The 11,323-nt window shown below is 31.5% G+C and overlaps 1 protein-coding gene across 2 annotated transcripts; it reads left to right on the forward strand.

Annotated features, from left to right (window-relative positions):
* Nucleotides 1-2,748: 2,748 nt before the first annotated feature.
* LOC107938750 (metal tolerance protein C4) lies at nt 2,749-10,098 on the forward strand. 2 transcript variants are annotated; one of them, XM_016871984.2, is made up of 13 exons: nt 2,749-3,236; nt 3,326-3,380; nt 3,910-4,042; nt 4,157-4,212; nt 5,165-5,309; nt 5,407-5,464; nt 5,565-5,683; nt 7,053-7,172; nt 8,391-8,492; nt 8,579-8,651; nt 9,063-9,130; nt 9,639-9,699; nt 9,774-10,098. In XM_016871984.2, the coding sequence occupies exons 1-13, from the start codon at nt 2,969-2,971 to the stop codon at nt 9,896-9,898; spliced, it is 1,383 nt and encodes a 460-aa protein (XP_016727473.1). In that variant the 5' UTR covers nt 2,749-2,968; the 3' UTR covers nt 9,899-10,098. The 2 variants fall into 2 exon arrangements, with proteins under 2 accessions (XP_016727473.1, XP_016727474.1); XM_016871985.2 differs by having other exon boundaries at nt 2,750-3,236; nt 5,165-5,279.
* Nucleotides 10,099-11,323: the final 1,225 nt, after the last annotated feature.

The raw sequence follows: 11,323 nt of genomic DNA on the forward strand, positions 1-11,323 counted from the left end.
TTTATTTGATAATATGTTTTGATATAAAAAATTAAAATGTTTTTAAATAAATGTAACCTCCCAAACCCGACCTATACATTATAGCTAGATTGAGAAGGCTACATTAGCTACTGAAATGGCTAAGCTAACTTACGTTACTTTTGAAGACCTTAAATAAACTCATTTTTGAGAAAAACCGTAGTTGTACTTTTGAGTTAGTAAAAAAAATTCATTTATTAAGTCATCTATTCTTAAGATTCATTTTATTATTGACAGAGTTATTTTAGAAAAACTGTTTGTTAATCGTTTTACTTTGTAAAAACTTGATGTTAACTAATGCAGCGAAAAAAAAACATTATTAATGTCATTTTGGAAATCTAGTTGCCTTATTGATTTATTTTTCAAAAAATGGTTTCTTTGCAATTCAGAGGAAATTAAGGAACAATGTCAATTTTAAGCCAGATATCATGCATTTTTCAGTTATTATGCTTGAGTAATCCATGCATGTAAAAATCTCCAAATGAAACGTTACCAAGCCACAGACCAGAAATAATTAAAAATTACAAACCAAAACCAAAACTAATAGAGACTTAATAATACTTATTAAAAGTAGTCTGAGATCTAAGGTGATTCTCCGAATGTCGGGTCCGGTCCTAGTTTTGAGGTTTACCTAAAAAGTTAAACACTATGGGTGAGGCTTATGAAAGTTTAGTGTGAGTCGAATAGTTATTTAAACGGACATAAATATCAAATATAGTGAAGCATAATAGCATTAACAGAAGAACATTGAACCATCATAGGAATTTCATAACATCACATAGCCTTTATCAATTCGATGTCAAACAGTGTATGAGCATGGGTCATCATTCATTCGAGTAACAATTATTAACTTCTATACCATTCAATACAACACAATACAATACGTATAATAAATCAATAACCTTTGAATATGTCGTGAGCATGGTGCAATGTAAAAAGAATTCTAAGATTTATGTTCCATTGTGCTCTGATAACATCTCTCATTCATACTATACGCCAGAAGGGGTGAGCAATGTTACACCTTCTATGACATGGCATATGGTTGACAAAAAATGTTAACAAATTTTGGCACAAACTATTACTTAGAATTTTTAAATTAAAATAAAGTAGAAAAATAAATTTTAACTTTTAAAGTATATGAACTAAGGTTCTTTTTATTTCATAGAAAATGGTTTCTGAAAAATATTTTCTACATTTTCTTGCGTTTCTTTATGGAAAACAACTTGATCAACAGAAAAAACTTATAAGTCAACGGAAAATAAGTCATTTTTCCTATAAAATGACTTACCCTCTTGAAAAGCATAAGTCATTTTCTAGAAAAGAATTCTTTTATGGGTAATTTTATTTTTAAAAATATTTAAAAATAATAATATAATAGTACAAAATATTATAATTTTTAATATTATTAAATATACATATTTAATTATCTATACCTAATCAAATGATAAATTATTAATATAATTTATTATTTTAATAAATTATTTAATATTTAAATTTTATTTTAATAATAAAATTATTATTGAAAAATATTCAATATTAATATTTTAATAATAGATATTTATTACAATTATAAATATATTAATAATAAATGTTTGTAGTATAAAGGTTAAAATATGCCATAAGTTTATGTGCTCTTCACAAATTCATAATTTAGTCCCTATACTTTTATTTTCAAGAATTTAGTCTATTCACTTTTCAGATTTGAAAATTAAATCCAATTGGTAACATTGTCAAATCTTTTAGCCAATTTTGATGATGCCACATTTTTAAATAAAAATACTCAGTATTCATGTAATGAAAAATGATATTATAATGAATATGAATTTATCAAAATATTTTTAATAATGCTAATAGCTGAACCTAAATTTTGATATCTAAAAATAGGACTAACCTCAAAATAAAAGTATATGGACTAAATTTTAAATTTGTGAAGAGTATAAGGACTTATGACATATTTTAACCTAGTATAAAAAATGAATATTTTAATTATATAAATATTAATATTTATTTAAATAATGCTTAGTTTCATTTATTACTTACAACTCTAATGTGTTAATATGTACTCTCATGTATATAATATATGTAATTTAAATTAAATTTAAATTAAATATTATTTATTATTAAGTTTATATATGATATTGATTATTAAAAATATTTTATTATTATAAAATAAATTTTGATTTTTAAAAGGAAATTGCACTATAATATTTTATAACAAATATATTTATATTATTTTTGTTCTACAAAGAACAATGTAAAATATAAATTTATAGATATAAAATAAACTCAATTAAATAATAAAAAATAAGAAAATTTTTAATGGACGTTTGTTTTATTAAAAATAGTTTTTATAAAATATTTTCAAAAAATCTACCAAACAACAAAAAATATTTTACAATAATTCATTCAACCATTAAAAAAATATAAACTTTTCTAACATATAAGTTATATTCTAGAAATTATTTTCTGAAAACCATTCTCAACGAAACAACATATATAAACATTAAAAGTCAGACTTTTGCTATTTAAGGGCAAAATATCAACAAACAAATTTCAAAATCTTTAATGATTAAATTGAATTTTTTCCAGTTAACTAATCAAAATAAAAACACTCATAAATGAAGTGACTATGCGTGTAATTTACCGAAAATATTTGAGTATTAACTAGATAAAAGTGATAAAAGTTGGGGTGCGAAATATATAATCTTCCCTTTCCTTCATATTTATTCCAATTATGATGCTTCGCCATTTTCTTGTTTCGCCTTCAACCTAAAACCCCTTTCATTTTTATTTCGGTATTTTCCCCATTTTAAACCGTAGTCCCAAAAATGGATTCATATATATCTTTAACGTAAAAGGAGAAAAAAATCGAAATTTCTATCTTCAGCTTCAATTTCTCCGGAAACGGAAAACCAGTAAAGTATTGTTTGGAAATTTGCAATCCAAGTAAATGCAAAAGTCGTGTCGTTTCATTTCTCGCTTCCTTCGCTCCTCCAAGCACACTTCTTCCCCTATCATTGTTAACTCATCGTTTAACAATCTCTCCCATTTTGATTTTTTAAACCCCCGAAATCAGAGCTTTTTCCAATTTAGTCCCCATACAACAAATTCTGGGCAAGCCAGAGGTTTGAAACGTTGCGTTTTGCTGGGTTTTGTATTGACCGCTGATGATCCCATCTATTATCAGCATCATACACATTTTTACTCTTCCCGTCGAAGTTAGTAGTACCATCTCTTAATCTGTAAAAAAATGGGGTTTTTCCCCCTTTGTAAATTGTTTACAAATGAATGTCGATATGTTCTGCAGAATTTTTCACGAGGGCTAAACAAATAAAGAAGATTGAAATCAATGATCAGCACAGGTACTTCCTTTTTCTTTTTCCTTTTTTGTAGTTGGTCTTTCCAAAAATGGGGTGTTCGAAAATCACGCAATTTGCCCTCTAATTGAATTGCAATTTAATGTTTAGTCTGTTTTCTTTTTAGAATTTGTTTTGCATAGAAATTCACTTTTTAAATTATAGCAAAAACAAAGAACTAGATGGGGGTAGGCTACAGGAGTATTTCAGTAGTGAAAGCTAGAATTGCTTTTCTGAGAAAATAATGAAGAATATAGTTGCAATCGATTCAATTTTGCTGTATACTTATAATTGGGGAAAAAAAGTCAAATTACTTCTATATTTTCATTTTCTTGTATAGTTTAGGTTGCCTTTGATTGATTCCTGGTGATTAAAACTAATAGTGTGTTGGCTACTTACTATGTTTCGTTATAAGTGGAGTGAGCTCTTCTCATTTTGATCTCATTCTTTGGTGAATGCTTAGACTACATGTCAGCTTATTCATATCCTTTTGCCTTGATATCTTGTTGTTTGCCTTAAATCTTTGACCCTCTAGTCAACGTGCTGTTACAACTGCTTTATGGTGCAACTTCCTTGTCTTTTCTCTCAAGTTTGGGGTCTGGTTAGCAACCTCTAGCCATGTTATGTTAGCTGAAATGGTTCATTCACTTGCAGATTTTGCTAATCAGGTAGTTAAAACTCTCCCTTTTGTTTTCCCTTACTCCCTTGATACTAGTTTGTTGCTTTGTAACTAAATTTAATGATTATGAAATGCACAGAAACTAATACATGTTGCATTGCAGGCACTGCTTGCTTATGGTTTGAGTAGTTCAAGGCGTGCACCAGATGCTTTGCATCCGTAAGTCCTTTCCATAGTTAAAACAGCCATTGCTAATCATAGTAACTATGTCTCCAGTTATGATTTTCCTGTATCACATTATGCATCTTAATGTTCATGGATGATGTGCCTTTGCATGGGTTAGTCATCTTGTTCTTAAAATTTTCCACTAAATAAATAAATTCAGTCTCTGTTTGGTTTCTTAAAATGTTTTCTATTTCTAGTTTTATCTTCTATTTTCAATTTCTATTTTTAAAAAAAATTAAAGAATACATAAAAATAAAAATATATTTTCAATGAATGTCGATTGGTAACTTTTTCTCATGATAGAATAATGATAAATAAATTTTTAAAAAAATCATTTATTTATATGGATTTGAACTAATGGCAGAGATTTGATATTAAAAAATTGTTACAAAAGAGTATCTTTGTGTTTGTATGGATTTGAACCAGTGCCAATTCATCGAAGTTTAAAACCTTTGTTTTTGACTTCTCCAATTTTGCTAAACATTTCTCGTTAAAACATTGAAAATAACTCTTTTTTTCTGTTTTATAGTTTTCACATATTTTCAATTTCTAAAAACTGTTTTTAAAATTGTCAACCAATTTCTTTTTACTGTTTTCCATTTTCCAAGAAAACTAAAATGAAAAAACCTCTGTTTTCTGAAACCAAACAGAGCCTTGTATAATTCTTTCTTTTTTACCTTCCACCTTAACATTATCATCACTTTTTTTTCAAGAATTCTAGTAATTAAAGTTAACTGGTTGCTGTTCTGAGCAAGAGTTGAAAGTCAAGAAATTTATAATTTTTAATACCATGTATTTTCTTTCTACTAAGATAGGTGACTTCTTTATCAGCTAAGTCCTATGTTTTAATTTGATACATACATGCTACACCAGGGAATTTTTTGTAAACACTATATACAAGTTCATATGTTTATGGATAGGCTGATACCTCTGCTTTTTTTCTCAGGTATGGCTATTCCAAGGAAAGATTTGTTTGGTCCTTGATATCTGCTGTTGGCATATTCTGTCTTGGTTCTGGTGCTACAATTGTTCATGGAGTTCAAAACCTATGGATAGCACATGTACTTGACTTGGATTTTCCCATATATTTTGTATATTATATACTCTATGCTCCTTTTGCTTTTCCTCATTAATCGTTTCTTAAGCTTTTGACAAATGGCATCTTATTTTGCTTGCTGTCTTCTTTAGCCCCCGGATAATATTGAGTATGCAGCTTTGGTGATAGGCGGCTCATTTATAATTGAAGGTATAATTGGAGCATCATGATTGTAGGATAGCGAAAGTGCATCAGCTTAATCTATTCTTCCTTAGATTTCCCTCTTTAAACTATCATACCTTCTGTTTAGGTGCTTCTCTTGTTGTTGCCATTCAAGCTGTCAAGAAAGGTGCAGCAACGGAGGGGATGAAAGTGAAGGACTATGTCTGGCGTGGCCATGATCCTACATCTGTTGCAGTCATGACAGAGGTAATTCTCAGTGTACCTATTTGCACTTTTGGTTATTAAAGAATTGAACTTGTTAAATGTGATGTTGGGATTTGAGAAATTTGGATCCGTATTAAAGAGCTAGGATGAAATATTCAGTTGCTATAACAGTAAGATGGGAGATGATATTATATTTTATATTAGTTTATTTGCCATGTAGAGTACTTATGCTTGAAACTGTTAAAGCTATGGATAGATCTATTAATTTAGTGAAGAGAAGAGCCTGAGTTTGATCAAGGTACCATTAGCTAATTTAAGCATTCAATTTAACATGCCCGTCCCTTCAGCCTTTGCAAAGGTAAAAATAAAAATAAAGAGAAAGGAAACATTAGGACTAATCTTCAGTTATGTTGCACATCTGCATTCCAAGGTTAAACACTCCCTGGTGCAGCCATATTTTGCACTGTTGAGAAATACTGCAGTATTTGTGGAATTTGTGGAGAATTTTGATATTTTGTGTGCAGGTGAGTTGATTGAATAATTTATTGGAGTTTTCCCTGTTGTTATTGTTGATTTTACAGTTTGTGTTCCCTCTTTGGAAGAAGAAATATTTTACTAGTCATATGATACAATCTGCAGAATCTTTACAACTTGGCTTCTTCAGTAAAGCAACTTAAAAGAATTTACCAGTCTTAGGTGTAGGTGTCATGACAGTTAAGTTACCAATCAGTCTTAAATGAGAAGCACTTTTTGTAATTTCCTTTTCCTCGTTCATATTTTGTAGCAGATGGCTAAACTAGTTGACTGTAGAAGAATTAAAATTACATAAAAGACTAATTAAATTGCATTTTCATAGGAAGAATTTCATAGTTGCAGATATCTTGATCTATGTCTATATCTCCATATGCTCTTCATTATTGCCCCTCATTTGGTATAATTTTTCATGCACGAAGCAGATTTAAGGGTTTCTTTGCTTAATTGATTAGCTCCTGTCATAGTGATTGAGGAATTGTTGTTCCTTCCTGTAAAACATTTAATAAGCCTGCTTTAGATATTTTTTTTCTGAAAGTAATACTTGAACTTGATGTCTAAATTGAAAATCTGTTTCTTAAATTGTTGACATGCTTTTCTTGTGCCTCCTGGCTTCTTCTCCATTCTCTTTTTGTGCAGACCTTAAGGATGATGTTTAGTCTTGACTGCATTACCTGTATGTTGTGTTTTCTCTCAATTCCCTACTTTTGACTTCTGCACCTATCAAATGTGTGAATGTACCTTTATGCACAGTTTGTCCTTGGTTCAATGTTTTCTAAAATAAATAATTGTAAGAATTATGATCATAGTTGCGATTTTACCTAGCTGCAACAGATTGTTTCTCTAGTTGCTTCACAGTATATTACGTCAACATTTGCAGGATGGCGCTGCAGTAACTGGCCTGGCTATAGCTGCAGCATCACTGGTTGCAGTGAAGACAACTGGGAATGCCATGTATGATCCCATAGGTTCCATTATAGTTGGCAACCTTCTTGGAATGGTCTGTTATACTTCTTAACGACTGAATTTTTTACATCTTTAACTGAATACCAGTAAATACTGCTTGATATTATGCAAGGAAACTCTTTGAACAAGCTGGATGATATTTGTTAGTTTTTCTTAGTCAATAAGTAATGTTTGTCTCTACCAGAAGCTTTGCATTTCTTGAATTAAGAACACAGTCACAGTTCTGTTGGCCGTTTTAACCAATTTTAAGGTGATATGTTCCCAGTTAGACATTAGGCATTCGTGTGTTTTCATGGGTTACTGAAAACATCCTATGTTGTCTTTAGGAATTGACTGGTGGAGAACTAGGGTGTGCCTGAACATTGTGCTATGAAGTATGAAAGGGAGTATAAGACCAATACCTTAGGCAAGTTACTAAATCTTTTCTGGCAAGGTGACATGCTGGATGTGATTTGTGATTAATGACATATTTAGTACCATGGACTAAAATGCATGACCATATTAGCATGTTAACTTTGACTGGGAAGTCCTCTATGAAATGGATAATCAATTAAAATATTTGCAAAAGTTCTTCCATTGTATATTGTTAGACTGTTGTGTGTTTGATGAATTTAGCAACTCTGATGATTTAGGTTGCTTATGTAAATTCTTACATAATGAAGTGAAGTTGAGAAAGTGTGACTTATTGAGTACCCTGGTTTTAATTTAGGTTGCTGAAATAAGATTCATGGGTGATTAATATGTATGGGTTTGTTTTGCCTTGCTTTGGGCTTGTAGGTTCTCAATATTGTTTTCACATATGGTTTTGTTGCAAGTTTGAAAATTAGAATGCTAATTGCTTATTTTCATAGTTCTAGCTGGTTCTTTGGGTTTAAATGTTTGCTAAAAGAAATCCTTCTGCCTTGTTTCCTTTTTACAAAACTCACCCCCCCCCCCCCGCCAGGGAGAATTCCATAATGGCATATAGGGGATGAATGGAATTTGGCATTAGGATGGAGGAAAAACTGAGTTGGTGTTTGCTATGACTTCTAGGCAATACTTTGGAGATGATTTCAGGAGTTGCTAGTTCAGATTGTCTCTTCAAGAGAAGGCATTGTGTGATTGTGAAATAAAGATTGGGAGAAAAAGGGAGTGAAGATAAATTATGTAGTTAGAATTGAGTTAAGTCTTAAGGCTGTGTTATTGTAAGGTTATAGTTTCAAGCATCTTTTGGTTTGTGGTATAACTTATTGAAGCATATTAAAATATGTAGGTCGCAATATTTCTCATCCAGCGCAACCGGCATGCCTTGATAGGGAGAGCAATTGATGAACATGATATGCAGAAGGTTCTCCATTTCTTGAAAAATGATCCGGTATATCTCTACTAGAATTATTTGACTTGACATCCATTTCATTTATATCATTCTTGAAAAGTTTGAGGGGCATGAAATTTCTGCAGGTTGTAGATGCTTTATATGATTGCAAGAGTGAGGTGATTGGACCTGGGTTCTTCCGATTCAAGGCAGAGATTGGTGATTGTCTCACACTGCCTTAATACTTTTTGATGATTATATTTTACGATTAGCTTTCTTGATATTAATATTAATTTCAATTCCAAATAGTTTTTGCAAATTTCCTTCATCTTCTGCAATACTAGTATTTTAACTGGAAAGCAAGAGATGCATTTTACTAGCTGTCTTGTCAGTATCGCATTAATAATGCTAATGTGTTATGAACATTGATATGATGTTTTTCTTGCTGAAATTATCTAGAAATTCGTATTGATGTCCATATTTTTGGGTTTCTAATCATTTAATATATCAGTTAGATAGGTTACTAGCAGAATTTATGCTAGATCTGGTCTACTAAAATATATCATTGACGTTTCTCTAGTTGAAACCTTTTGGCATTTATTTGTATTCTTGTGGCAATGTATGCTACAGATTTCAATGGAGTGGTGGTTGTGCAAAATTATCTCAACAGAACAGGACGTGAAGAGTGGGCGAGACAGGTTAATATTTCAGTCTTTCTTTTTTTGGTCTTCAACACATTTTCTTGTTCAATGCTTTTTGCTTTTATCTTTGTGTAGCTAATTATAGCTCAATAAACTGATTGGCCTTTTTGTCCTCTACATGAACATTTTCCTTGATACAAGCAGTTATATATACCCGAGAAATCGAGTATTCCTTGTGAAGATATCTAACTTAAATAATAACATAATTTTCATAATTATCGTTTTAGTCAATATGCTAATAACTATTTTGTTCAATGGTTTGAAGTTTTAATGTCTTATCAACACCACTCCACTTTTGGCTTCTGCATGCATTATTTGTTATTAAGAACCAGCATCCTACTTTATCGATCTTCGGTGTTGTTTTAAAAACAATGGTAATGTCAGGGAAGTGCACTAAACTAGGACGCCTGGAGCCTTTAAATTATCTACTCTGGTGAATTTCTTGTCCTGATATATTCTTATGCTTTATGCCCATGTTGACTAGCCGGATTTTGGTTGTATACAGTTTCGAGAATCTGCGAAGGAGAAAGATGATGCCGCATTGCTAAAGATCATGTCCAATTATGGTATGCAAGTAGATGAACTAGTAACTGTAATACATTGAGTTGTAATGTGTATGACAAAAGAGTTCCTTTTGCAGGTGAGGAAGTAGTCACAGCTTTAGGAAGTGAAGTTGATAGACTCGAAAAGGAGATCCAAGAACTTGTTCCCGGCATTCGGCATGTTGATATTGAAGCCCACAACCCCATAGACCTACCTTCATGATCCCAGATTTTGTACGGGCATTATTTCCACCGTATATTTTTACATATCTAATGGACGTAAAAAATTGCAATTAAGTAAGATGTCACTTTGTCATTCAAATTATAGCGATAATTACAGGATTATCGTTATATTTATGATTACAGATTGTAACCTGTGAATAGTGATGTTTGAGTTTGAAAAGGAAGTGCTATTCTTAGAAAGCTGAATTCATCACAAGATCATGGCCCGAAAATAAAAAAAAAAATTGTTAGCTAGTATTTTGCAGAGTGATATGAAGGAATCCTGCATGATTTAAAACATCTAGGGTTTTGTATTTTATTTAAAAGATGAAAGGATCAATCATAAATGGGGTGAATTACTGAAAAATGTCTAATTTTTACAAAAAAGTATCAAATTAGGTCTATTTTTTTAAATTTGTTGGATTAGGCTGATTGTAGAGAGAGAAGGGAAATGTGTTTAATTGGACAAGTTTTTAGCGGATTTTGTAGGAAAAGGCTTTTAGTTGGATATGTTTTTTTGCTATGTCAGCAAAGCGTGTCTAGCTGTATGTGTTTTCACTCTCTCCAGAATGTTTTTAGCAATCTTTTGCAAGGCATAATTTTGAGCAAGCACATAATTACATCAAGTAATGTTTGATTTTTGTTGTTCATATGTAATTATAACTCTACTTTTTTATAAAATGTTTTTGTTTCCAACATGTGAAACAGGTTATTTTGTTGAAATGAGTGAATGAGTTAATGTCGTTTATTACGACGATGAAATTTGTGACACCGATATTGGGGTCGTTTTTTCATCGGAGAACATAGTGCTGTTGACTTTCAACTTGAATATGCAATTGTTGGAGCTCCGTACAAGAATTAGGCGGAAAATCATTGGATCCACCTAGATGAGAGTATCGTCATTGAAATATCTATTTTTAGTTTCAGTCGACCCCATCCAATATGAGGCTTTCGATCTTAGAGGCGCAATGAGGATAGAGGCCGACATCTTTTCCAGTTTAAGAGGTTGGAATGGAAGAGGAAGTTGAGAGTCCAACGACACGGTTGTGCAGTAAATTCATGACTTTGTTAGAAAATTCCCATTATGATACGTGGGAATCGTCAATGGGAAGACACATATCGGTTTCAGCATTAGATTTCAACTGCAGCAAGCAGAATGCCCAACAATCAAGGTTTGGCGGTAATCGAGAATTCGACACCTCGGCATGATAGTGGTTTTGATTTCAACATTGGGAGGCTGATGTTTTACGTTGGGAACACTTACAAGGTTCAAATTTCCATCGATGTTTTGGTTGTACCGACAATTATACAATAAGGGATGATGTACTCTCTACAACCTCCACCAGTGACGGGACATCCAACCTTGGATATGCTAGGGGGTTAAGATTGAAGAGGGCACTGAATTCGATAACAATCCAATCCAGGT

This window comes from Gossypium hirsutum, chromosome A06, assembly GCF_007990345.1.
Source record: "Gossypium hirsutum isolate 1008001.06 chromosome A06, Gossypium_hirsutum_v2.1, whole genome shotgun sequence".
NCBI classification, from domain to species: domain Eukaryota; kingdom Viridiplantae; phylum Streptophyta; class Magnoliopsida; order Malvales; family Malvaceae; genus Gossypium; species Gossypium hirsutum.

Coding starts and splice junctions, on each gene's coding strand:
- LOC107938750 (XM_016871984.2), top strand. CDS start 2,969: ATGCAAAAGTCGTGTCGTTTCATTTCTCGCTTCCTTCGCTCCTCCAAG. Junction 3,237..3,325: donor TTTTTACTCTTCCCGTCGAA/GTTAGTAGTACC, acceptor TATGTTCTGCAG/AATTTTTCACGAGGGCTAAA. Junction 3,381..3,909: donor GAAATCAATGATCAGCACAG/GTACTTCCTTTT, acceptor TTGACCCTCTAG/TCAACGTGCTGTTACAACTG.